A 24531-nucleotide genomic window follows, 5' to 3' on the forward strand; every position below is an offset into this window, starting at 1 on the left:
TTCCGACCTCAGGTGATCGACCCGCCTCGGCCTTCCAAAATGCTGGGATTACAGGGGTGAGCCACCGCGCCTGGCCAATTCTTTCTCTTTAGCAATAGTGTCAGCACACTCCATTACTCTCCAGTTATCTTTTAAGAGAAAATAAAAGGCTTCAAATCACCTGTACGAGATCTAAGAGTGCTCTGGCGGAGTCATACCTCTGCAAGGTTAGAGATGTCAAAGGGAGTCCTGGTCTAGCGAGAAATGGGAGAGTGACACAAAGTACAGGTGCTTGGGTCGGGCGCGGTGGCGCACTCCTGTGATCCTAGCACTTTGGGAGGTCGAAGTGGGAGGATCGCTTGAGCCGAGGAGTTCGAGACCAGCCTGGGAAACAGAGTGAGACCTTGTCTCTATTTAAAACAAAAAAAATCGGCTCTAGCCTGTAATTCCAGCACTTTGGGAGGCCGAGGCAGGCGGATCACCTGAGGTCAGGAGTTCGAGACCGGCCTGGCCAACATGGTAAAAACCCGTTTCTACTAAAAATACAAAAGAGCCGGGCGTGGTGGCGGACACCTGTAATCCCAGCTACTAGGGAGGCTGAGGCAGGAGAATCGCTTGGACCCGGGAGGTGGAGGTTGCAGTGAGCCGAAATCGCGCCAGTGCACTCCAGCCTGGGCAACAAGAGCGAAACTCCGTCTCAAAAAAACACCCCAAAAAGTCAGAATGCTTCACAAAAATTAAAGAAATACAGCGACTGCAGATGGGTCGGTTTCACTATAGCACAAGTAGCGGAAAGAGGACACAGACTGGGGAGAAATCACCCTACACAAGATGACAACTGAGGAATGAGGAGTGGGGACTGACACACGCCACGGTGAAACCGCGCACCACGACCAAAGGCGGTCCTAGGACTGCGACTAAGCGGGCGCAGAGGCCACCCTCCAGGCTTGGCGGGGGGATGAGGGCAGCACTGGGGGCCTGCTCAGTCTGGCCTTAGGGAGGACCTTCGGGGCTCTCCTCTCTCCCCATCGATCCCTGAGCAGTTCCCGAACAGAAATCGGAGACCAGACGGTGCCTGGGCCCCAGCCCTCCCACGCGGACTGCGCCTTGGGCCTGGCTCGGAGGTGGGTCAGAGTCTGCGAAAGACCAGCGAGGGCTCTCAGGTTTCGGGGCAGGCGGCGGGCGCCCACCCCGGCTAGCAATGGGAGTCGCGCGGCGACCGGGCGAGCCCGGTAGGCAGGACAGGACTGCGGCGCAGGTCCGACTCAGGCGGAGGAAGCAGCCGCCGCCCCAGCTGATGGAGTGCGGCCGGGGGCTTCTCAGAGGAGGCGGCGACCTCGAGCCCTTTCGAACGTTTCTACCAGGCTAGCACACGTAGCCTCGGCCCCGCCCGGCCCCGCCCCACCCACTCCGGCCACCGCCCCCTCCCCGGCCGACACTTCGCGGGTGGGGCGACCTGCGATAGCCCCTTTAAGAGGCGTGGTCACGTGCTCCGCCCCCACCTCCCCCACGCGCGCCAGTAAGGGGTGGGGTGCGGGAGGAGGTGCCGGGGAGGCTGGGGGAACGAGGTGTGCGCTGCTGCGCAGGCGCGGTGGTCGGACGAGAGACCGTGTGTTTCCAAAATGGCGGCAGCGATGGATGTGGATACCCCGAGCGGCACCAACAGCGGCGCGGGCAAGAAGCGCTTTGAAGTGAAAAAGGTTGGGTCTCGCCAGCGCCTTCCTCAGGGAAGCTAGAGAGGCGCGGATCTGGCTGGCAGGCCCGAGGATGGTCGAGGCGCGGAGTAAAGGGTTTCATTTTAGGGCGTTCCTGGGACCGGGTACCACGAAAGGAAGTCGGGGGGCGGGCCTTAGAGTTGATCGGCGTGACGGCGGCCCACTGTCAGGGGAAGTGTTGGTTTCGATGTGAGGCTGAGGGGCCAATCACAGAGCTGCTTGTTGAGATACGCGGGGTTGCGACTTGGCGGCGGGAGCCAAGCGCCTGAGCTGTCACTGGAGTGGTTGAGAGGTGGGGGAAGGTGGGGTGGGGTGGGGTGGGGTGGGGTGGGATGGGTGGAATGGGGAGTCAGAGCGACTGCGGCTGTGGAGGATGGGGCAGTGCGGCGAAAGCCTGGAACCTGAGGTCCTACCGCATTGGAGGCCTCTGAGGAGCCCCGCTAGTGATCTTGCTCCGCCCCTTTTTGAAGCTTGCTTGGGGTCCTCTCACTTGAAGGGATCAGACTTGTTCCTCGCTGAACCGAGGCCTCCATTAACCCCATCTCTGGGCCTCACACCGCCGAGTTAGAGTCTGGAGTGTAATGCTTGGGTGTTCTGAGACGTCTGTTGGCTTTTCCCACAACCACCCCACTCTTGGATTCTCTGTCACGTTCAGAATCTCCCCCTTCCGAAATAATAATAAAAAGCACGGTGGAACTTGTTAAGAAAATCCGAGCCTAAATCCTGTGGCATTTCGGGAGGGTTGAGTACTAGTTGCGAATGACTTGGTAAGAGGGGAAAGCAAAAATGGAACGTGTCTTTTGCATGAAATGCATTTTAGTGGTTTGCCACAGTTTGGGAGAAAAGTGTCGATTCCCACCTAACATGAAAACTATTCGAAATGGAGATTCTGAAATAGGGAAGATATTCCTGGAACATCTGGCTAAACACTGACAATATCCCCCCCCTCCTAGTGCTTTTTGGTGTCTCATTGTGGCCACTGCTGCTCAGTTACAGCCAGCCATATTGAAGAATAATAGAAGTAGGGGCTTTTCCTCCAAGTTGAAGCTGTGATGTGAAAAGTGGTGAAGAAGTTACTAGGCACTGAGACTGGGGTTTGAAAGCGATGAAGGTTTGGGAGTACTTGTAATTGAGGAAACCAGAGTTGAATGAATGAAATGCCACTTTTAGTTAAACTCTTACTGGAATTATTATCTTAATAGAAGAGTCTAAACATATAAAAGTTCAGAACATCAGTTTATTTTATGGTAAGAATCGAACAAAATTCTAGTGAATTGTAGAATTTGTTATCAAGTAATCTAAGATTTAAGTAATGACCTTGTTCTGTGTACTGACATGGGCAGTTAATTATCCAGCTTATCCCACGATTACCCGTTTTATGATCCAGTCATCATCTTAGTTCATTCTGTTCCCTAGCTTTCACTTCATTGCTCATGCTTCCAAAGCTGCCGGGAAGAGCAGATACTTACTCAGATTTTGAGCGCTTCTGCAACTGCCACCAAAACCTGCACAGAAATTCAAGTTTGTGCTTTTTTTTTTTTTTTTTTTTTAGATGGAGTCTCACTCCATCGCCCAGGCTGGAGTGCAGTGGCACGATCTCGGCTCACTGCAACCTCTGTCCCCCAGATTCAAGCGATTCTCCTGCCTTAGCTTCCCAAATAGCTGGCATTATAGACACCCGCCACCAAGCCTGGCTAATTTTTGTATTTTTAGTAAAGACGGGGTTTCGCCATATTGGCCAGGCTGGTCTCGAACTCCTGACTTCAGGTGATCCACCCGCCTCAGCCTTCCAAAATGCTAGGATTATGGGCGTGAGCCACTGCGTCCGGCCAGACTAAATTGTTTTAAACTACAGGAAACAAATTAAAAGATGACATTAATTTATGTGTTCATATACTCAGTCTTTTGGAGAATAGGAGAACGTATGTGTTGTCTACTGTTGTCTTTGGTATAATAAGATTAACATAATATCCAAAAACTTTTGTTTGGTGGTTCCCTGTGGCCAGAGATCATAACTACAACTGCAGCCTGAAGTCCTAAAAACTGTGTGTGTGTTATAAGGAGAATGCATTGTTCCCTCTTTTTGTCTTTGCAGTGGAATGCAGTAGCCCTCTGGGCCTGGGATATTGTGGTTGATAACTGTGCCATCTGCAGGAACCACATTATGGATCTTTGTAAGTAATTGGAGGAGGATGGGAGGAAGTTGAGAAGGTTGCAGAGCTTGTGGCTATCTTGATGTGACCGATTTTCTTCTTCACAAGCAGATATCAAGCCTACTCTGAGCACTCGGTCTTCTGTATCTAGTCTTTTGGTGTGTTTGAAATAGAGTAGTTTTTTTATGATGTCCTGGAGGCATACCCAGCTTTCAGAATAAATCTACTCAATCTAAAGATGGCAGGGACACATTTAGAATTAATTGTGGACAACAGGCACTGTTGATTCTTCCTGCATATCTCCCATCTTGTACCTAGACTCAAAGGTAGAAATACTGAAAGGAGGAAAATAAACTTTGAGCTAAAATATTCTATCTGAGGCGAGGCGTGGTGGCTCATGCTTGTAATCCCAGCACTTTGGGAGGCCAAGGCGGGCAACATGGTGAAACCCCGACTCTATTAAAAATGCAAAAATACTCTATTAAAAATGCAGAAATTAGCCGGGCGTGGTGGTGCATGCCTGTAAACCCAGCACTTTGGGAGGCTGAGGCGGGTGGATTATTTGAGGCCAGGAGTTCAAGACCAGCCTGACCAGCATGGTGAAACCCCGTCTCTACCAAAAATACAAAAATTACCTGGGCGTGGTGGTGCATGTCTGTAATCCCAGCTACTTGAGAGGCTGAGGCAGGACAGCTGTTTGAACCTGGTAGGTGGAGGTGGCAGTAAGCTGAGATCACACCACTGCACTACAACCTGGGTGACAGAGCAAGACTCACAGTCTTCTTTTGAGACTCAGAGTCTCAAAAAAAAAAAAAAATGTCTATCTGAGCTAATTTTTGCTGGTCATTGTTTACAAAGGAAAGAAGCCTAAGGAGTAAGTATTTTGTATGTTAGGCCCAAACATAATAAAAAGGAAATCATTGCCAACATCTAAATAGGTAATTGATTGCACTAAAGAAATTTTATTTAAATCTCCACATATTTTATTACATGTAGTGGTCAGCACATAGTGATCCGATTATAGTCTTTGATGGACTGATTTCCTGTCCTTACAGTAGAAGGAACAAGAATGTTGATCACACCAGGAACAGTAGAGGTTACTTTTTCATCCGGGAACTAAAATGATTTGTTACTGAGGCCAGAAATGGAGGAAAGAAACTTCAAGTTTCTAGAATTGGAATTATAGGAACTTACTTTTCAGATCACTTACCTGCCTTTACAACTTCATCTTGAGTCACTCCTGCTCACTCTGTTAGTTTACCTGGACACTTTTTTTTTTTAAACTAACTATGGTGGCCAAAGCAGCCATGGCCCCTGGCCAGTTTTCCTTTTTTTTTTTTTTTCTTATTTTGAGATGGAGTCGCCCAGGTTGGAGTGCAGTGGCGTGATCTCAGCTCACTGCAACCTCTGCCCCCTGGTTTCAAGCAATTCTCCTGCCTCAGCCTCCTCGATAGCTGGGATTACAGGCGCCTGCCACCACGCCCAGCTAATTTTTGTATTTTTAGTAGAGACAGGGCTTCACTATGTTGGCCAGGCTGGTCTCAAACACCTGACCTCAGGTGATCTGCCATCCTCGGCCTCCCAAAGTGCTGGGATTAAAAGCATGAGCCACCGCTCCCGGCCTGCTTTTTCATTCTTAAGTGTCCATGCTCTTTTTCAGAGCCCTTACATAGCCTATTCTTTCTCGCCTAGAATATTCTTCACCTGTTCTCTTCCTTGGTTTTGTCTAACCCAGCACTGTCCAATCTGAACATAAGCCACAAATACAAACACATACATAATTTTAAATTTTCTTTTTCCTCTTTTTTTGTTTTTTCAGAGACAGGATCTCGCTTGTTGCCCAGGCTGGTCTCGAACTGGCTTCAAGTGATCCTCCCACTTTGGCCTTCCAAAATATATAGGCGTGAGCCACTGTGGCTGGCCTGAAATTTTCTAGTACCCACATTCATAAAGTAAAAAGAAAATAAAAAGGTGAAATTAATCTATTTTATTTAACCTTTTATAGCCAAAATATTTTTATTTCAACATGTAATTAATGTAAAAAAAGGAGATATTTTACATTCTGTCTTTGTACCATCTTTGAAATTCAGTGTGTATTTTACACTTACAACACATCTGGATTCAGACTAGCCACATTTCAAGTGCTCAATAGTCACATGTGGTTAATAACTACTTTATTGTGCAATGTAACACTAACCCAGAGTTGAGCTTTAGATCTTATCTTAAACTTGCTCAGATGTTTTCAACTTGGAAAGCACGAATCAAATATTTTCTGTTGGAAAGCAGTCATGGCATATACTGGTCATGTATTGCCCTTGGCTTCTTTGAGCTTTTGACACTGTTTATCTCTTCACACTGCAGCCAAGGGAGATCAGCAGCTACCATGATGTTTAATATAGATGACGTGAGCCCATCACAGAAAAACATATGCATGGTTTCAAATGTGTTTGGGTGGGGTCTTTGATTACATGCTTGCCAGTTTCTGGGCCTTGCATTTTCACAAGGAGTTATACCCAGAGAAAATTTTACTTTATTGGGGCTCTATTTTGAAAATAGTTAATGATTTTTAATGATCTTATATACAACCCTGATTTTTTTTTTCTCTATACTTAAGTCAGTGTATATGTGTCTCTGGATATGAGAGAATGTACTTCTTAGAAGGACCACAGAAGACAAAGGCGATCCATATTCTGTCTTCTCTTAGAGTGAAATGCTTGAGACATCACATTAGGCTTTCAGTGGAATACCTGTTTTGTTTCATAACATATTTCGAATGTCAGATGAAGTAGGATATTGAAATCTTACAACAAAAACCTATGAAAGTATTTTCTAAGTCGTATCTTTTATTTATCCAATGAATATATCCCCAGCATCCTGGTAGGCACCAGGATAAAACAATGACAGAGATCAGGTCTTTACCTTTTTTTTTTTTTTTTTTTTTTGAGACAGAGTCTCTGTTTGTCTCTCAGGCTGGAGTGCAATGACGCAATCTTGGCTCGCTGCGACCTCCGCCTCCCATGTTCAAGTGATTCTCCTGCCTCGGCCTCCCAAGTAGCTGGGATTACAGGTGTGGGCCACCTCACCCGGCTAATTTTTTGTATTTTTACTAGAGATAGGGTTTCGCCATGTTGGCCAGGCTGATCTCGAACTCCTTACCTCAAGTGATCTGTCCACCTTGGCCTCTCAAAGTGCAGGGATTACAGACGTGACCCACTCAAACTCCTGGCCTCAAGCAAACCACCCCCTTTGGCCTCCCGAAGTGCCAGGATTATAACTGTGAGCCACCATGCCCGACCTCAAGTCTTTACCTTTAAGAAACACACTCTTGGGCCGGGCATGGTGGCTCACATCTGGAATCCCGGTACTTTGGGAGTTCGAGGAGGGTGGATCACCTGAGGTCAGGAGTTCGAGACCAACCTGGCCAACATGGTGAAACCCCATCTCTACTAAAAATACAAAATTAGCCAGGCGTGGTAGTGCACGCCTGTAATCTCAGCTACATGGGAGGCTGAAGCAGGAGAATCACTTGAACCTGGGAGGTGGAGGTTGCAGTGAGCCGAGATCCTGCCATTGCACTCCATCCTGGACAAAAAGAGCAAAACTTTGTCTTAAAAAAAAAAGACACTCTTGGCCAGGTGAGGTGGCTCACACCTGTAAACCCTAAGACTTTGGGTGTGAGGCAGGCAGATTGCTTGAGACTGGGAGTTCAAGACCAGCCTGGGCAACATGGCGAAACCCTGTCTCTACAAAAAATTAGCCAGGCATGGTGGCCTATGCCTGTGGTCCCAGCTACTTGGGAGGCTGAGGTGGGAAGATCCCTTGAACCTGGGAGGCAGAGGTGACGGTGAGTCAAGATTTCTCTCCACTGCACTCCGGCCTAGGTGAGAGAGTGAGACTCTATCTCAAAAAGAGAAACACTGTTTATTTTTTTTTTTATTTTTATGTATTTTTTTTGTTAGCAATAGGGTCTCACTCAATTGCCCAGGCTGGAGTGCAGTGGCACAATCATAGCTCACTATAGCCTTGACCTGGGATCAAGCAGTCCTCCTGCCTCAGCCTCTAAGTAGCTGGGACCACAGGCGTGCACTACCACACCTAGCTAATTTTTTTTTTTTGGAGGCGGAGTTTCACGCTGTCACCCAGCTGAAGTGCAATGGCGCAGTCTCGGCTCACTGCAACCTCCACCTCCAGGGTTCAAACGATTCTCCTGCCTCAGCTTCCCGAGTAGCTGGGATTACACATACCCACCACCACACCTGGCTAATTTTTTGTATTTTTAATAGAGACGGGGTTTCACTATGTTGGCCAGGCTGGTCTCAAGCTCCTGACCTCGTGATCCACCCATCTCGGCCCCCAAAGTGCTGGGATTACAGGTGTGAAGCACCATGTCTGGCTGCGAATTTTTAAATTTTTTGTAGAGATGGGGTCTTGCTATGTCGTCCAGACTTGTCTTGAACTCCTGGACTCAAGCAATCCTTCTGCCTCACCTTCCCAAAACACTGAGCTTACAGGTGTGAGCCACTGCCCCTGGCCACACACTTTTATTATACACACTAAGGAGAAGTCTGAGTGTCATAACATTAAAAAAAAAAAAAAAAAAAAGGATTTATATGGGAAAATAACTTAGTAAAGAAAAACAAAAAAATGGATTTATTTTTGTAAAGACAATTTTTGTTAAAGATGAAAGTAAGAATCTAGATTTAGCAATGGCTGTATTTTAATAAATCTTGTCTGGCCTTAAATGAGTAATTATATACATAGCTGTAAGTAAATAAGAATGATTATGGCTGTGCCTCAGTAGGATTCTGAAGACTTCCTCTTTTAAGTCCATATTGATTCTGCATGCCCTCCTATAGCTTTGTATTTATTTTATTTTACATTGTCTCCTTTCTTGGTTGTATTAAGGAGTTGCTGAAAAATCAAATATGCTAGGTTTTATTTTCTCTGTTACCTCTGGTAATCTTATTCCGGATGATGGGGAATCTTCATCATCTTAGACCCAGCCTTGGCCCAGAAGATGTTAGTATCTACCTAAAACTACAGATCCATCAGTGTTTTGGTTTGGTTTGGTTTGGTTTGGTTTGGTTGGTTTGGTTTGGTTTGTTTGAGACAGAGTCTCATTCTGTTGCCCAGGCTGGGGTGCTGTGGCATGATCTCAGCTCGCTGCAACCTCTGCCTCCCAGGTTCAAGCTATTCTCCTACCTCATCCTCCCGACTAGCTGGGACTGCAGGTATGCACCAGCACGCCCAGCTAATTTTTGTATTTTTAGTAGAGATGGAGTTTCACCATGTTGGCCAGTCTGATCTCTTAACTCCTGACCTCGAGTGATCCACCCGGTGTTGCCTCCCGAAATGCTGGGATTCCAGGCGTGAGCCACTGCGCCTGGCCCTATCAGTGTTTTGAAAGTGTAATCTGTCTGCTCTTGAGATGAAGCCATTGTTTCCTTAACAGCTCTTTGGTGGCATAGCCTTTCTATCAAAGCCGAAAGGTCCCCAAGCTTTAGAATCACATGATAGGCTTCGGCCTTGGCAGGGGTGTGACATGAACGCATTATGTGCCACTGTCTACCTGTTCTGGGTTGACAGTGAACAGTTCCTGCACCTGTTTAAACTAACTGGACCCAACCCCTTACGTACTCTCTGCAGCAAAAGCTCAAAAACGTTTGTATTGAGCACATTTTACACCAATCGTTTTCCCTGCTATATCCCTTCTTATCTGGCATTCTAGATCGCTGTAATATCACTCCTATATCTTTTTGTTCTTTCTTAGGAATTTTCTTTTTTTTTTTTTTTTTTTTTTTTTTTTTTGAGGTGGAGTCTCACTCTGCCGCCCAGGCTGGAGTGCAGTGGCACGATCTCGGCTCACTGCAAGCTCCGCCTCCCAGGTTCCCGCCATTCTCCTGCCTCAGCCTCCCGAGTAGCTGGGACTACAGGCGCTGCCATCACGCCCGGCTAATTTTTTTTGTATTTTTAGTGGAGACGGGGTTTCATTGTGTTAGCCAGGATGGTCTCGATCTCCTGACCTCGTGATCCGCCCGTCTCGGCCTCCCAAAGTGCTGGGATTACAGGCTTGAGCCACCGCGCCCGGCCTCTTAGGAATTTTCTAGCAAAGAATGGATCTAGCCGGGCGCGGTGCTCACGCCTGTAATCCCAGCACTTTGGGAGGTCAGGGCGTGTGGATTGCCTGAGCTCAGGAGTTCAAGACCAGCTTGGGCAATGTGGTGAAACCCCATCTCTACTAAAAATACAAAAAATTAGCCAGGCATGGTGACGCACACCTGTAGTCCCAATTACTTGGGAGGCTGAGGCAGGAGAATCACTTGAACTCAGGAGACAGAGGTTGCAATGAGCCAAGATTGCGCCAGTGCCCTCTAGCCTGAGGGGACAAAGCTAGACTCTGTCTCAAAAAAAAAAAAAAAAAATAGGAATGAATCTTGGCCGGGTGCAGTGGCTCACACCTGTAATCCCAGCACCTTGGGAGGCCGAGGCAGGCAGATCACTTGAGGTCAGAAGTTCAAGACCAGCCTGGTCAACATGGTGAAACCCCATCTCTACTAAAAATACAAAAAATTAGCTTGGTGTGGTGGTGCGCACCTGTGATCCCAGCTGCTTGGGAGGCTGAGGTGGGAGAATCGCTGGAACCAAGAGGTGGAGGTTCCAGTGAGTAGAGATTGTGCCACTGCCCTTCAGCCTGGGCAACAGAGTGAGACTCCGTCTAAAAAAAAAAAGAATAAGAATGAATCTGTATTTGTCTTGTATTTCTTCTAGTTATAGAAATAGTTTTTGTTTGCTTGTTCAAGTACCAAGAGCCTACTTTGCACTTGGCAAAGACCAGGTCCCTGCTCTGTGGGAGCTTTGAGTTGAGGGGGAAGGAGGGAGGTCAGGTATGTAAAGGGATACTCATAATTGATGTGTTAAGAGTGCCTGAAGGAGAGGAAAATGACTCAGGGTGGAAGCGTCAGGAAAAGCTTCGGTCAAGAAGTAGGGATTTAAGCTGGGTCTTGAAGGGTGGAGATTAATTGAGAGTGATAGGAGGAGGAGCATGTTGCAGGTGTGGCAGAGAGGAAGGAAAGAACTATACCATGAAGGGAGCCTGAAGGATTCTTTAGGTTAGTAGTGCCATGGCCACAGTCAAAAGAAAGACCCAGATCAAATTTAAACATGATGATGTACCTTGAAACAGTTTTGATTTTCACTTTAATAATTGTGACTCTTATTTAATTTTATAATATATAGTCCTCCTCTTAAGTTAGAGGATCCAACTTAAAGGATATTATGTTTACTTTTCTCTACCATTCTTTTAAATATAGTAGTGTATTCCAGTCCCAATAAGTTCTTAAATACACTGCATAGACCTTAGATCCTTTTTTTTTTTTTTTTCTTTTCAAGATGGAGTCTCACTCTGTCACCCAGGGTGGAGTGCAGTGGCGTAATCTCAGCTCACTGCAACCACTGCCTCCCAAGTTCCAGCGATTCTCCTGCCTCAGCCTCTCTAGAAGCTGGGATTATAGGCATGTGCCACCCACCACACCCGGCAAATTGTTTGTATTTTTAGAAGAGATGGTGTTTCGCCATGTTGGCCAGGCTGGTCTTGAACTCCTGACCTCAGATGATCTGCCTGCCTCAGCTTCCCAAAGTGCTGGAATTACAGACATGAGCCACCACGCCTGGTCGAGCCACCATGCCTGGCTATTTTTAATTTTTTTTTTATTTAATTTTTTTTTTTTTTGAGGAGTCTCGCTCTGTCGCCCAGGCTGGAGTGCAATGGCGCGATCTTGGCTCACTGCAAGCTCCGCCTCCCGGGTTTACGCCATTCTCCTGCCTCAGCCTCCCGAGTAGCTGGGACTACAGGCGCCCGCCACCTCGCCCAGCTATTTTTTTGTATTTTTTAGTAGAGACGGGGTTTCAGTGTGTTAGCCAGGATGGTCTCGATCTCCTGACCTCGTGATCTGCCCATCTCGGCCTCCCAAAGTGCTGGGATTACAGGCTTGAGCCACCGCGCCCGGCCTTTTTTTTTTTTTTTTAATGCAAGGTTTTGCTCTGTCACCCAGGCTGGAGTGCAGTGGTGCAATCATGGTGCACTGCAGCCTCAACTGCCTGCACTCAAGCCATTCTCCTGCCTCAGCCTCCTTAGTAGCTGGGACCACAGGCATGGGCCACCACACCTGGCTAATTTTTTTGTTTCTAGAGATGAGATGTTGCTGTGTTGCCCAGCCTGGTCTTGAGTGGGCTAAAGTGATCCTCCTGCCGTGGCCTCCTAAAGTGCTGGGATTACAGGTGTGAGTGACTGTGCCTGGCCCAATTCTTTATTTTTATTTTATTTATTTTATTTTTTGTTTTTGAGATGGAGTCTCACTCTGTTACCAAGGCTGGAGTGCAGTGGTGCAATCTCGGCTCACTGCAAGCTCCGCCTCCCAGGTTCACGCCATTTTCCTGCCTCAAGTCTCCTGAGTAGCTGGGACTACAGGTACCCGCCACCACGCCTGGCTAATTTTTTTATATTTTTAGTAGAGATGGGGTTTCACCATGTTAGCCAGGATGGTCTCGATCTCCTGACCTCATGATCCACCCACCTCAGCCTCACAAAGCGGTGGGATTACAGGCATGAGCCACCGCACCTAGCCCCAATTCTTTATTTTTATCAGTTGGCAAGCCAAGTTACTCTGTAGTGTAAATCTGGCTAGCAAAAGTAAGTTCTTTGCTTTCCTTTTGTGTGTGTGTGTGTGTGTGTGTGACTCTGTCGCCCAGGCTGGAATGCAGTGGTGTGATCTGGGCTCACTGCAGCCTCTGCCTCCTGGGTTCAAGTGATTCTCCTGCCCCAGCCTCCTGAGTCACTGAGATTACAGATGTCCACCACAATGCCTGGCTAATTTTTGCTATTTTAGAGAGGGGGTTTTGCCATGTTTTGCCAGGCTGGTCTCAAACCCTGACATCAAGTGATCTGCCAGCCTCATCCTTCCAAAGTGCTGGGATTGCAGGCATGAGCCACTACTCCCAGCCTTTGTTTGATTTTTTGTTTTTTGATATAGAGTCTTGCTGCATTGCCCAGGCTGGAGTACAATGGTGCACAGCCTCAGCTCACTGCAACCTCTGCCCCCGGTTTCAAGCAATTCTCCTGACTCAGCCTCCCAAGTAGCTGGGATTACAGACGTGTACCACCACGCCCAGCTAAATTTTGTATTTTTAGTGGAGATTGGGTTTTGCCATACTGGTCAGGCTGGTCTCGAATTCCTGACTTCATGTGACTCGCCCACCTCAGCTTCACATAGTGCTGGCATTACAGGTGTGAGCCACCATGCCCAGCCCAGTTTCTAAATTTTTGAAGGATAAAAAAATATATATTATTGTGGTATCTCTTCCCCTAAAACCACATATGCCCATTAACATCTACTTTTGTTTGTTTGTTTTTTTAGTTTTCCTTTTTTTTTTTTTTTTGAGACGAAGTCTAGCTCTGTCACCCAGGCTAGAGTGCAGTGGCGCAATCTCGGCTCACCGCAACCTCTGCAGGTTCAAGCAATTCTTCTGCCTCAGCCTCCTGAGTAGCTGGAACTACAGGTGCCCACCACCACGCATGCCCGGCTAAATTTTTTTTTTTTTTTTTTTTTTTTTTTGAGACAGGAGTCTTAACACTGTCGCCCAGGCTCGAGTGCAGTGATGCGATCTTGGCCCCCTGCAAGCTCCGCCTCCCGGATTCAAGCAATTCTCTTCCCTCAGCCTCCTGAGTAGCTGGGACTACAGGCACCCGCCACTACGCCCGGCTAATTTTTTCTTGTATTTTTAGAAGAGACAGGATTTCACCATGTTGGCCAGGATGGTCTCGATCTCCTGATCTCGTGATCCACCTGCCTTGACCTCCCAAAGTGCTGAGATTACAGGCGTGAGCCATTGCGCCTGGCCTACACCCAGCTAATTTTTCGTATTTTTAGTAGAGACAGGGTTTCACCATGTTGGGCGCACTGGTCTTGAACTCCCGACCTCATGATCCACCCGCCTTAGCCTCCCAAAGTGCTGGGATTACAGTCATGAGCCACTGCGCCTGACCATAGTTTTACTATTTTTCACCTGTAGTGGTTTGAAGTACTTCTCCCCTATTAAATAGTTTCTCCTGAAGCTTTTTATTCTTCAGAAGGAAGACTCCATTTAGTTACTATCATCAGAGAAAGCAAATTATGCATTAGTAATTCTTGTTTGAATATTTATACCCAGTTGTACTTTACCCATCAGATCTTTTTTTTCTTTTTTTTTTTTTTTTTTTGTTTTTTGAGATGGAGTCTTGCTCTGTCGCCCAGGCTGGAGTACAGTGGCACGATCTCAGCTCATTGCAAGCTCTGCCTCCCGGGTTCACCATTCTCCTGCTGCTTCAACCTCCCAAGTAGCTGGGATTACAGGCAGCCGCCACCACGCCTGGCTAATTTTTTGTATTTTTAGTAGAGGCGGGGTTTCACTATGTTAGCCAGGATGGTCTTGATCTCCTGACCTCGTGATCCACCTGCCTCAGCCTCCCAAAGTGCTGGGATTACAGGCGTGAGCCACCATGCCTGGCCTGCGATGAGTTCTTGACTGAGATCAAGATCTGATGGGTAGGTTGGGCGTAGTGGCTCACTTTGGGAGGCCGAGGCGGGTGGATCATCTAAGGTCAGGAGTTTGAAACCAGCCTGACCAATATGATGAAACCCTGTCTACTAAAAATACAAAAAATTAGCCGGGTGTTGTGGCATCCGCCTGTAATTCCAGCTACTTGGGAGGCTGAGACAGGAGAATCGCTTGAACCTGGGAGGTGGAGGTTGCAGCGAACCAAGATCGCTCTATTGCACTCCAGCCTGGGCAACAAGAGGGAAACTCTGTCTCAAAAAAAATGGAAAAAAACTCAGTCTAGGCAACGTGGTGAAACCCCATCTCTACAAAAATACAAACAATTAGCTAGGCATGGTGGTGCGTGCCTGTATTCCCAGCTACTCAGGAGGCTGAGGGAGAATCACCTGAACCCAGGAAGTTGAGGCTGCAGTGAGCCATGCTCATGTCACTCTGCACTGTAGCCTGGACAGCGGGAGTGAGATGTGCGTTTCCCATTTGTTACTCTTTTTAAACAAGGATAGGAAATCATCAGAAAGCATACTGTTACCTCTGTTTTCTCTGTTCGTCCTTTCCCACATTCATTAAAAAACAATTATGGCTAATTAACCACTTGAGAATTGTTTTGGCTGCTACAGATTGAAACGTTCCTGCTCCCAAGGTCCAGTGATCCTGTTGCTCTTGTTCCCACAGGCATAGAATGTCAAGCTAACCAGGCGTCTGCTACTTCAGAAGAATGTACCGTCGCATGGGGAGTCTGTAACGTAAGGAAGCATCTTTACCTGTCAGCATGGCTTGTAAACATATTTCCACTTTTCCTGCTTTGCTAGTCTTGAAAATAACTAGGGAAAAAAACTGACTAGTCCAGCTTTCTCCTAAAAGGTATACAAATAATTTAAAAAAATTTTAAATCATGATACTATTCACCTGTTACAGGGTAAAAATTACAGTTACTGCAAAAAGGCACTTACCTGTCTTAATTATAAAGTGGACCCACTTTTGTTAGCAATATTTTGGGGCTTCATCTATGGGAATTGCCTTCAAAACCTGCGTGCACCCTTTGGAATATTCTCGGTAGAACTTTGTACCTTTGAAACAGACTTTTTTAAAGACCATGTGTCTAATGGAACTAAGTTTGATGAGTAAATTGAGTGTTCAAGTTTCTGTGTATGTGTGTGTGTGTGTTTGAAGTGTGGCATATGTACTGAGATAGGATTTTTTTTAACATGGCTTATGCCAGAAATGCTTTGTGTAGCTTTATTGGACTGAATGGCCTTCCAAGAGTGTGACAGCTGTGAAGGATAACAAATACCAAATATGTTATTTCTAGCATGTGTTAAAAATTCATTCTTTAAGCTGTAAAGTCCCAGTCACATGAGCTAAAATTGTCTTGTCAGGGCCTCCTGTGTCATGGGGACAGAATACCCACAGTTTCCAGCATGACACAGGGCTAAGAGATTCTCGAGTCAGACCACCATTCCCTGTCTTTGTGACTGACTTGCTGAGTGATGTTAGGCAAGGCGTTTAACCTCTCTAATCCTGGGTTCCCTCATGTAAAATGGGGCTGATAGTAGACCACATAAAATTGTAATCAGGATTAGATTATTTATGTTAAAATGTGATTAAACAGCTCCCAGCACATAGTAAGCACAAGTGCTTGTTAAAAAAAAATCTAAATAGGCCAGGTGTGGTGGCTCACGCCTGTAATCCCAGCACTTTGGGAGGCCAAGGCAGGTGGATCACGAGGTCAGGAAATCGAGACCATCCTGGCTAACAAGGTGAAACCCTGGTCTCTACTAAAAATACAAAAAATTAGCTGGGCGTGGTGGTGGGAGCCTGTAGTCCCAGCTACTTGGGAGGCTGAGGCAGGAGAATGGTGTGAGCCTGGGAGGCAGATCTTGCAGTGAACTGAGGCTGTGCCACTGCACTCCAGCCTGGGTGACAGAGTAAGACTCTGTCTCAAAAAAAAAAAAAAAAATCTAAATAAATACAAATCAGAGGTAGAGGTGTTACTGTGTAGATGGTGTTCTCGGTATTTTTTCCTGTTGCCTTGCAACCCTTTTTCCTACCTACACTGTTTTTTGTTTGTTTGTTTGTTTGTTTTGAGATGGAGTCTCACTATGTGGCCCCAGCTGGAGTGCAGTGATGCGATCCCAGCTCACTGCAACCTTCACCTCCTGGGTTCAAGTGATTCTCCTGCTTCAGCCTTCCAAGTAGCTGGGATTATAGGTGTGCACCACCACGCCCGGCTAATTTTTATATTTTTAGTAGAGATGGGGTTTCACCATGTTGGCCAGGCTGGTCTTGAACTCCTGACCTCAGGGCGATCCGCCCACCTCAGCCTCCAAAGTGCTGGGATTACAGGCATGAGCCACCGTGCCCAGCCCCTACCCACACTTTCTGGTACACCTTCTTCCATCTCTGTTGTGACCCTTTGGCCAGGCTCACAGTAGACCGTGTTGGCCATGGGGGAGCTTTAATCATTTATGGGGATAAAAGAAGTATGTCGGGCTCTTTGCTCTCTCTGGCATGCAGACATATACTAAGAACCATGTTCCTTTATATGGAAAGAAAAGAGAGTGAACATCCCCTTCAATTTCGCTAAGGAGAGATTCTCTCAGAGAGCCTGACGTAAAAGAGAGCCAGCATGGTGTGGCAGAAGCCTCTGGATGAGTCCTGGGTTCTAGTTCTGGGTCTTCTACAAACCAGCTCCATGAATTAGGCAAGTCACTTGTCTGGGTTTCGGTTTCCTGTCTGTAAAATGAAGATAAAAATATCTGTCATGCTTGCCTGCCAGGGTTGATGTGAGGCCTCAAATGAGGTAATACATGTCAACATCTTCTGTAAACTGTCAAGTACTGTAAATTTATCTTCTGTAAATTGTACTTTGACCGCTAAATATATCCATTAACACGTCTTAGTAAACGTTCAGGGTGCTGTCACGTCCCTGACACCTCATTACAGCCCCCTTCTCCCCAGCGCTTGGTGTTCTCTGACTTAGTTGGGCTATACCAGGACCCTGTACCACTGCAAAGTGCTTAGTGGGTGAGGAGAGAGAGGGAGAAGCTGTCGAATACCCTTCGGTGAACCCGACCCTAACACCCGGTGGTTAAGAAAAATGTCGCCGCTTTCTGCCTTTTGGAAATGCTGCCTTTTCTCTTTTTCACAGTGAGTTATACAAGAGTCAACAGAAGAGGAATCTTCTAAAAGGCTGTACTCTAGGAGAATATTTGTCCTCTTGGGTATCGTTAGTGTAGTAGCTGTGGATTCCACTCTTAATTACTGAATTATGTTTTTGTCTTTGTCAAAAGATATTTCACAAGATAATAATCCATATTGTATAATCCCTTAAGTTCCATACATACTTTGGGAGGTGTACTGACCAGATTTCAGTTGTTATTAAATGAAGCTTGCAAAGCTTTTGTTGTTTTGTTAGGGTGTGAGTATTTCTCCCCGTGCCCCATCACAGCGCACCAATCACAGACGAAATGAAGGAAGCACTTGCTACACCTGTCCTAATACGCACATGAGCAGGGGGAGAAGTGCTCATTGTAGAGGCATTGTGATTAGCATCTGCATGTCATGAGCCCACACCAAAAAACTGCACGCAGCCTGTCCTTTTCCCAAATCTAAGCAGACTTCTAGCTCCCTGTCAGTTACCAGTGGTCTTGGTACTCTTGTCTTTTTACTTCTTGTCTTGATTATGAAATAAGCCTTTTGATGCTCTTTAGGCTGCTTGTGTGCTGTTTGTCCCTCGTAAGAATACTTCCTTTTACCCCAATTTTCTTTTATCTTATTCCCTAAGACAAAGTCCCTCACCCATTACAGGCATGTGAAGTACTGAGCTCTTATTCACAGACGTGAATAAGTCTGGAAATAAAGTTCCTTTGACCAGAGCTGAGCTGGGTGTGGGGAAGTTGGGGAAGTGCCCGTCTCAATTCTGGGTGGGTGGCAGTGACCGTGCACTTCTCTACCAAGGGCTGGGGAGAAGGCTCTGCTCCTGCAGGTCATATTCTCCAGGGGCAGGAGGATGGGAGGGAAGCTAGAGACCAGGAATGGTGATATTTGAAATCTGCATTGATCAGGGTCCTCCTTTCCAGGGAAAGTGGAAGTATCCCCTTACAGACTGAATGGGACCAAGGAGCCACATTCCATGTTCTCTTAAAGAGAAGAGAGCTCAGTGCTAGCACATACTCCTGTGCTTCCTGAATGATTTCCTTTAGTAGTAGTGACATTTCTAACAAATGCTTTATTGGAAATATCCTCGCATCTAACCAAGATACAGTCAGTTGTTGAACTTTTGCCTCTCGTTGTTACCTCCTTTTCTTTTCTAGCCCACTATGTGTCACCCATGCCACTGCCCTGTGGGACCTGTTAAAAAACCGGAGTTATTTTTAATAAAATATCTTTTTTTCCAGCATGCTTTTCACTTCCACTGCATCTCTCGCTGGCTCAAAACACGACAGGTGTGTCCATTGGACAACAGAGAGTGGGAATTCCAAAAGTAGGTATCTTTGGTTGTTTTGACGGGGCTTTTTGACTTGCCTCAGGCTGAAAGGAGTGTGGTCTTGGGGGATGGAGACATGATACATGCCTTATTTTTTTAAAGCTAGTTTTTGGTTACTTAAGCTAGGACTTATCTGTATGGAAAATGCACAGAGGATTAGCCAACATTAGACATTTGCAGCCTAGAGTCTCCCAAACTTTTTTTTGGTTTGTTTTTTGAGATGGAATCTCGCTCTGTTGCCCGGGCTGGAGTGCAGTGGTGCTGTCTTGGCTCACTGCAACCTCCACCTCCTGGGTTCAAGCAATCCTCCCACGTCAGCCTAGCAAGTAGCTGGGATTACAAGCATGTGCCACCATGCCCAGCTCATTTTTGTATTTTTAGTAGAGATGGGGTTTCACCATGTTGGCCAGGCTGGTCTTGAACTCCTGGTCTCAAGTCATCTGCCTGCCTCGGTCTCCCAAAGTGCTGGGATTACAGGTGCGAGCTACTGCGCCCAGCAGGTTTCCCAGCCTTGTAGGGTCTGTGAAAGTAGAAAATGTGATAATCTATAAACTCTTAAATATTTCATAAATTACATCCTAATGAGGTTCCATGGGCTACCTAATGTCAGGTAGCTTTTGACTAGACTTGTATCCACCTATCATATTTCAGTAGTTTATCTCATACTGATTAATTCTAATATAGCATTTATGGCTATCCTGATTAGATTTTATTGTTATATAAATAAAACATGGCCTGGTAAATTTTTAAAAATTTAAATGGTTGAAAGTGTATATCACAAAACATGAATTTCCCACTATAGGCCCCTGCTCCTGCTTGCTGGAGCTAGCCATCAGCGACAGAACAGCTTCTTAGTAGATTTTCTGACTCTCTCTTATATGTCCCAGCATTTACATGGCTGTGTGTATATATATTTTTTTGTTAACATAAATGTGAGTATCCTATACAGTAATTCACCTTTTTTTTTTTTTTCATTTTGTACATTTTGGAGATTTTCCATTTCCACAATAACAAACTACCTCATTTCTAATGTTTGCAGAGTATTTCTTTATGTAAATGTACCTTAACTTTTTTCTTTTTTTTTTTTTTATTTGTTTGCATGTTTTTAACATTTTTTACATTTTTTAAAAAGTCAGTCCCTGGCCGGGCACAGTGGCTCACGCCTGTAATCCTAGCACTTTGGGAGGCCGAGGCGGGTGGATCACCTGAGGTTGGGTGTTCAAGACCAGCCTGGCCAACATGGAGAAACCCTGTCTCTACTAAAAATACAAAATTAGCTGGGCGTGGGGGTGCATGCCTGTAATCCTAGCTACTTAGGGGGCTGAGGCAGGAGAATCACTCGAATCCGGGAGGCAGAGGTTGCGGTGAGCTGAGATCGCGCCTTTGCACTCCAGCCTAGGCAACAAGAGCAAAACTGCATCTCAAAAAACAAGTCAGTCCCTATTGGTGGACATTTGGGTTTCCAGTTTTTCACTGATGCAAGCAATGTGAAGGGAGAAACATCCTTATACATGAAGCTTTATGTAAATATGTAGATGTATTTGGAGCAGTAATTCCTAAAAGAGGAATTTCTGGGTAAAGAGTATGGCTGGGCTTGGTGGCTCACACCTGTAATCTCAACACTTTAGGAGGACAAGGTGGGCAGATTGCTTGAGTCCACTAGTTCGAGACCAACTGGCAACATGTTGAAACCCCATCTCTACCAAAAAATAGTAAATTAGCCTGTGCGTGATGGCTCGTGCCTGTAATCCCAGGACTTTGGGAGGTTGAGGCAGGTGGATCATTTGAGGTCAGTTTGAGACTAGCCTGGCCCACGTGGTGAAACCCTGTCTCTACTTAAAAAAATACAAAAATCAGCTGGGTGGTAGTGGTGCGTGCCTGTAATCCCAGTTACTCAGGAGGCTGAGGCAGGAGAATCACTTGAGCCTGAGAGGCAGAGGTTGCAGTGAGGTGAGATCGTGCCACTGTGCTCCAGTCTAGATGACAGAGTGAGACCCTGTCTCAAATAAAAGAAAGAAAATTAGCTGGATGTGTTGCCATGCACTCGCAATCTACTCTAGAGGCTGAGGTGGGAGGATGGCTTGAGCCCAGGAGGCGGAGTTTGCAGTGAGCTGAGATCAGGCCACTGCACTCCAGCCTAAGTAACAGAGCCAATAAAAAAAAAAAAAGGTCAGGTGCAGTTGCTCACACCTGTAATCCTAGCACTTTAGGAGACTGAGGCGGGGGATCACCTGAGGTCAGGAGTTCAAGACCAGCCTGGCCAACATGGTGAAACCCTGTCTCTACTAAAAATACAAAAATTAGCCAAGCGTGGTGGTGCACACCTGTAATTCCAGCTACTTGGGAGGCTGAGGCAGGAGAATCATCACTTGAACCTGGAGGGCTGGAGGTTGCAGTGAGCTGAGATCACACCACTTCAGCCTGGGCAAAAGAGCAAAACTTCGTCTCAGAAAAAAAAAAAATATATATGTATTTTTATTTTTGAGAAATAGTGTCAGTTTTTCCATTCCTAAGAATATCCACTAATTTACACTCCCTCCAAACAGTGAGGCAGAACTCCCCTTTCTTCATTTCCTGCCAAGGCTTCCTCATACAATTTTTCCATCTTAGCCACTCTGATAGGTGACGATCAGTATTAGATTTTCATTTTTGGATATTCAGTGAGGTTGGGCAGTTGTTCATGTTTTTATATCTCTTACGCTTTTCTGTGAGCCACTGTGTTTATCTTCCTGCATGTTGTTTTCTTTTGAATTACTGGTCATTTTCTTTACTGAGTTTTTTCTGGGAAAGGAGTTTTTAAATTTAAATATAAGTCTTTATTAGGCTATTCTTGGATTTAAAAAACAAAAAACTAGGATTCTTTTGTTTGTGAAATACTTAGAAATCTATTATTAGTGCAGTGATTTTGCCTTTAAATTCAATAATTTATTTTGGTAAAACATTTGGAAGTATTATCAGTGCATATTCAGTTTTTAAGAAACCTGCCAAATACTCAGTATCTGAGTGGTACTGTTGGGCTTCCTTCAGCAAAATGTATGCTAAGTGCCGTGTAAAGTATAAAAATGTTTGAGATGGTCCTTCCAGCCCTTGGAGCTTGCATTGTACGGAAAACCATAACAGGAATACATGTCAAGGCAGAGGACTTTTCTAAGTTTTCAGGCGGCCTGTGTAATTGGCTCTGCCCTACAGCAGGCTCAAGGTTCCGTTTTAGACCAAAACGGTCTCGTTTTGCCCGTACATGTGCCCAGGGCTAAATCTAAGAATTGGCGGGGGTATGAAGAATTCCTTGTCTGGGGCTTTGACTGCCACTCTAACTGGTGACTTTCCCAGGTGGTAGTTATCAGTGCATTGGGAAAACAAATTCTTCAGTATTCTTTAATCTGATAGGATTGTTCTACAGCCCATATCACGTGCTAGAACCTAACCTATGTGGAATTTGGCACAACAGCTCTTTTTAAGACAATATTTAAGTAGATTTCTTAAGAGAAGCTGTGATCAAGAGTTCCAGTGCCCTAGTTTCTATCCATACAACAAATTATTTTAATCAGGTTAACTGCCTAAAAAGATCCAGGACAAAAGATAATGAGGGATCTTGTGTTCAAGAAATCTGTTCATATGTGGAAGAAATTCCTTGGCCTTGTTTATTTTTATTTATATATATATTAATTTTGAGACAGAGTCTCACTCTGTCCCCCAGGCTATAGTGCAGTGGTGTGATCTCTCGGTTCACTGCAACCTCCAACTCCCAGGTTGAAGCAGTTTTCCTGCCTCAGTCTCCCAAGTAGCTGGGATTACAGGCACCTGCCACCACACCTGGCTAATTTTTGTATTTTTAATAGAGACAGGGTTTCACCATGTTGGCCAGGCCGGTTTTGAACTCTTGACCTCAGATGATCTGCCCACCTCAGCCTCCCAAAGTGCTGGGATTACAAGGGTGAGCCACTGCACCCGGCCCCTTGTTTATTTTTTATAATTTTAGAGCCAAATTTCAGTTTCTGGGGAAAACAGAAACCCCTGAAATCCACGCCTAGCTTCTTTTCTCTTTGTATAGAACTGAATGTAATCAGAGTTGTAATTGGAGCTGATGACAGATTTTGAAATTGAAAGCTGATCAATCGCTATTCTCACTATTAGCTTTACCCTGAACATGCCTGAGTAACGGAGTTCAGGTGAAAATAGGCCGCCATGATCAGGGGAGCCCGAAAGTTTAAACTGAGCCCCTGCTTGGAGTGAGCAGGTGGAGCTGCCTTTCACAACCCACCAATGACTTTCCCCTCTCACCTCCCTAATACCACCAAGCAGCTACTCGCACCTGTCAGGTGGGCATGGTTGAGTCACAGGGAGAGCCTGTCACTAAGAGGGGATAGTAGGCAAGGAGTCCTGAAAGATGGGGAGGGGAAAGGGGATCACAATGACAGCTTAAGCTAGTGTCAGTGTCTCACTCAGTCCTGGAGCAGACTGTGATCACTGAGGTTCTAACTAAAGTTGCTGGTGTTTAAGCAGGTTTTATGTCTCACACAGGAAATTACCACGGAATTAATCAGAGTAATTTGCTTTGTCTTTCAGGTATGGGCACTAGGAAAAGACTTCTTCCATCAAGCTTAATTGTTTTGTTATTCATTTAATGACTTTCCCTGCTGTTACCTAATTACAGATTAGATGGAACCGTGTTTTTTCTGCTTTGTTTTTTCAGTTTGCTGTTTCTGTAGCCATATTGTATTCTGTGTCAAATAAAGTCCAGTTGGATTCTAGAACGGATGCTCTCTCTTGTGTATGTGAACAAAGTGAACATAAATGAAGAGTCTCCCCTTCCAAGGCTGAAAACTCAACTTTCGAAAGTGAAATGTTCGTTCATCCGGGCCAGAGCAGGGTTGTCCTCTGAGCGCATCACTTAGTCATGAGGCATCCGACAGAGGCAGAGTATGGATCGCTGGCACCCGAAGACAGCAGTCAGCCCTTCTTTCTCCTCCTGTGTGACAGCAGCGGGCAGCTGAATGAGGGAAGAATGTGGGATTCAGTCATCAAACCCAGTTCTGAGTCCTGGTTCCACAGCCTGGTTACTGATGGCAATCTTGGCAAAGTTGCCTCTCTACGCTGAACTTTGTCTGTACTGTGGGCTTCTGAGGACTAAGTGGTATCATGTGGTCACAGAGAAAAGCTTTGTAAAATGTAAAACCAATATACAAATGTGACCTTTGGTTGTGTATGACAGCAGTCCCCAACCTTTTTGCCACCAGGGATTGGTTTCATGAAAGACAGTTTTTCCACAGCTGGGGGTGGGGTGGGGGTGTGCCTGGGGATGGTTATGGAACTGTTCCACCTGAGATCATGAGGCACTAGATGGACTCCACAACCTGGATCCCTCACATGCACAGTTCGCCATAGGGTTCAAGCTCCTATGAGAATCTAATGTCGCCGCTGATCTGACAGGCAGAGCTCAGGCGGTAATGCTTGGTCAGCACCTGTTCACCTCCTGCTGTACAGCCGGGTTCCTAGCAGGCCATGGACTGGTATCCACTCTGCAGCCCAAGGTTTAGGGACCCCTGGTGTATGACATGTTTCTTTCTTTTCTTGGCTTAGAAAAATAAAGATATATATAATCGTG

General features: G+C 45.9%; 1 protein-coding gene across 1 annotated transcript; it reads left to right on the forward strand.

Moving 5' to 3' along the window:
• The first annotated feature begins 1523 nt into the window (after positions 1-1523).
• Positions 1524-24531, forward strand: LOC105464390 (ring-box 1). The gene is made up of 5 exons (XM_011712228.3): positions 1524-1679; positions 3790-3868; positions 15113-15183; positions 18838-18923; positions 23493-24531. Exons 1-5 carry the CDS (start codon positions 1602-1604, stop codon positions 23503-23505), a joined length of 327 nt encoding a protein of 108 aa, XP_011710530.1. The 5' UTR covers positions 1524-1601; the 3' UTR covers positions 23506-24531.

Source organism: Macaca nemestrina, chromosome 15 (assembly GCF_043159975.1).
Source record: "Macaca nemestrina isolate mMacNem1 chromosome 15, mMacNem.hap1, whole genome shotgun sequence".
Taxonomy (NCBI): Eukaryota; Metazoa; Chordata; class Mammalia; order Primates; family Cercopithecidae; genus Macaca; species Macaca nemestrina.

Excerpts from the sequence above, each read along its gene's own strand:
- LOC105464390 (XM_011712228.3), top strand. The coding sequence starts at position 1,602 with ATGGCGGCAGCGATGGATGTGGATACCCCGAGCGGCACCAACAGCGGC. Across the intron at positions 1,680-3,789 it reads AGCGCTTTGAAGTGAAAAAG|TGGAATGCAGTAGCCCTCTG; the intron begins GTTGGGTCTCGC and ends TTGTCTTTGCAG. Across the intron at positions 15,184-18,837 it reads TCGCATGGGGAGTCTGTAAC|CATGCTTTTCACTTCCACTG; the intron begins GTAAGGAAGCAT and ends CTTTTTTTCCAG.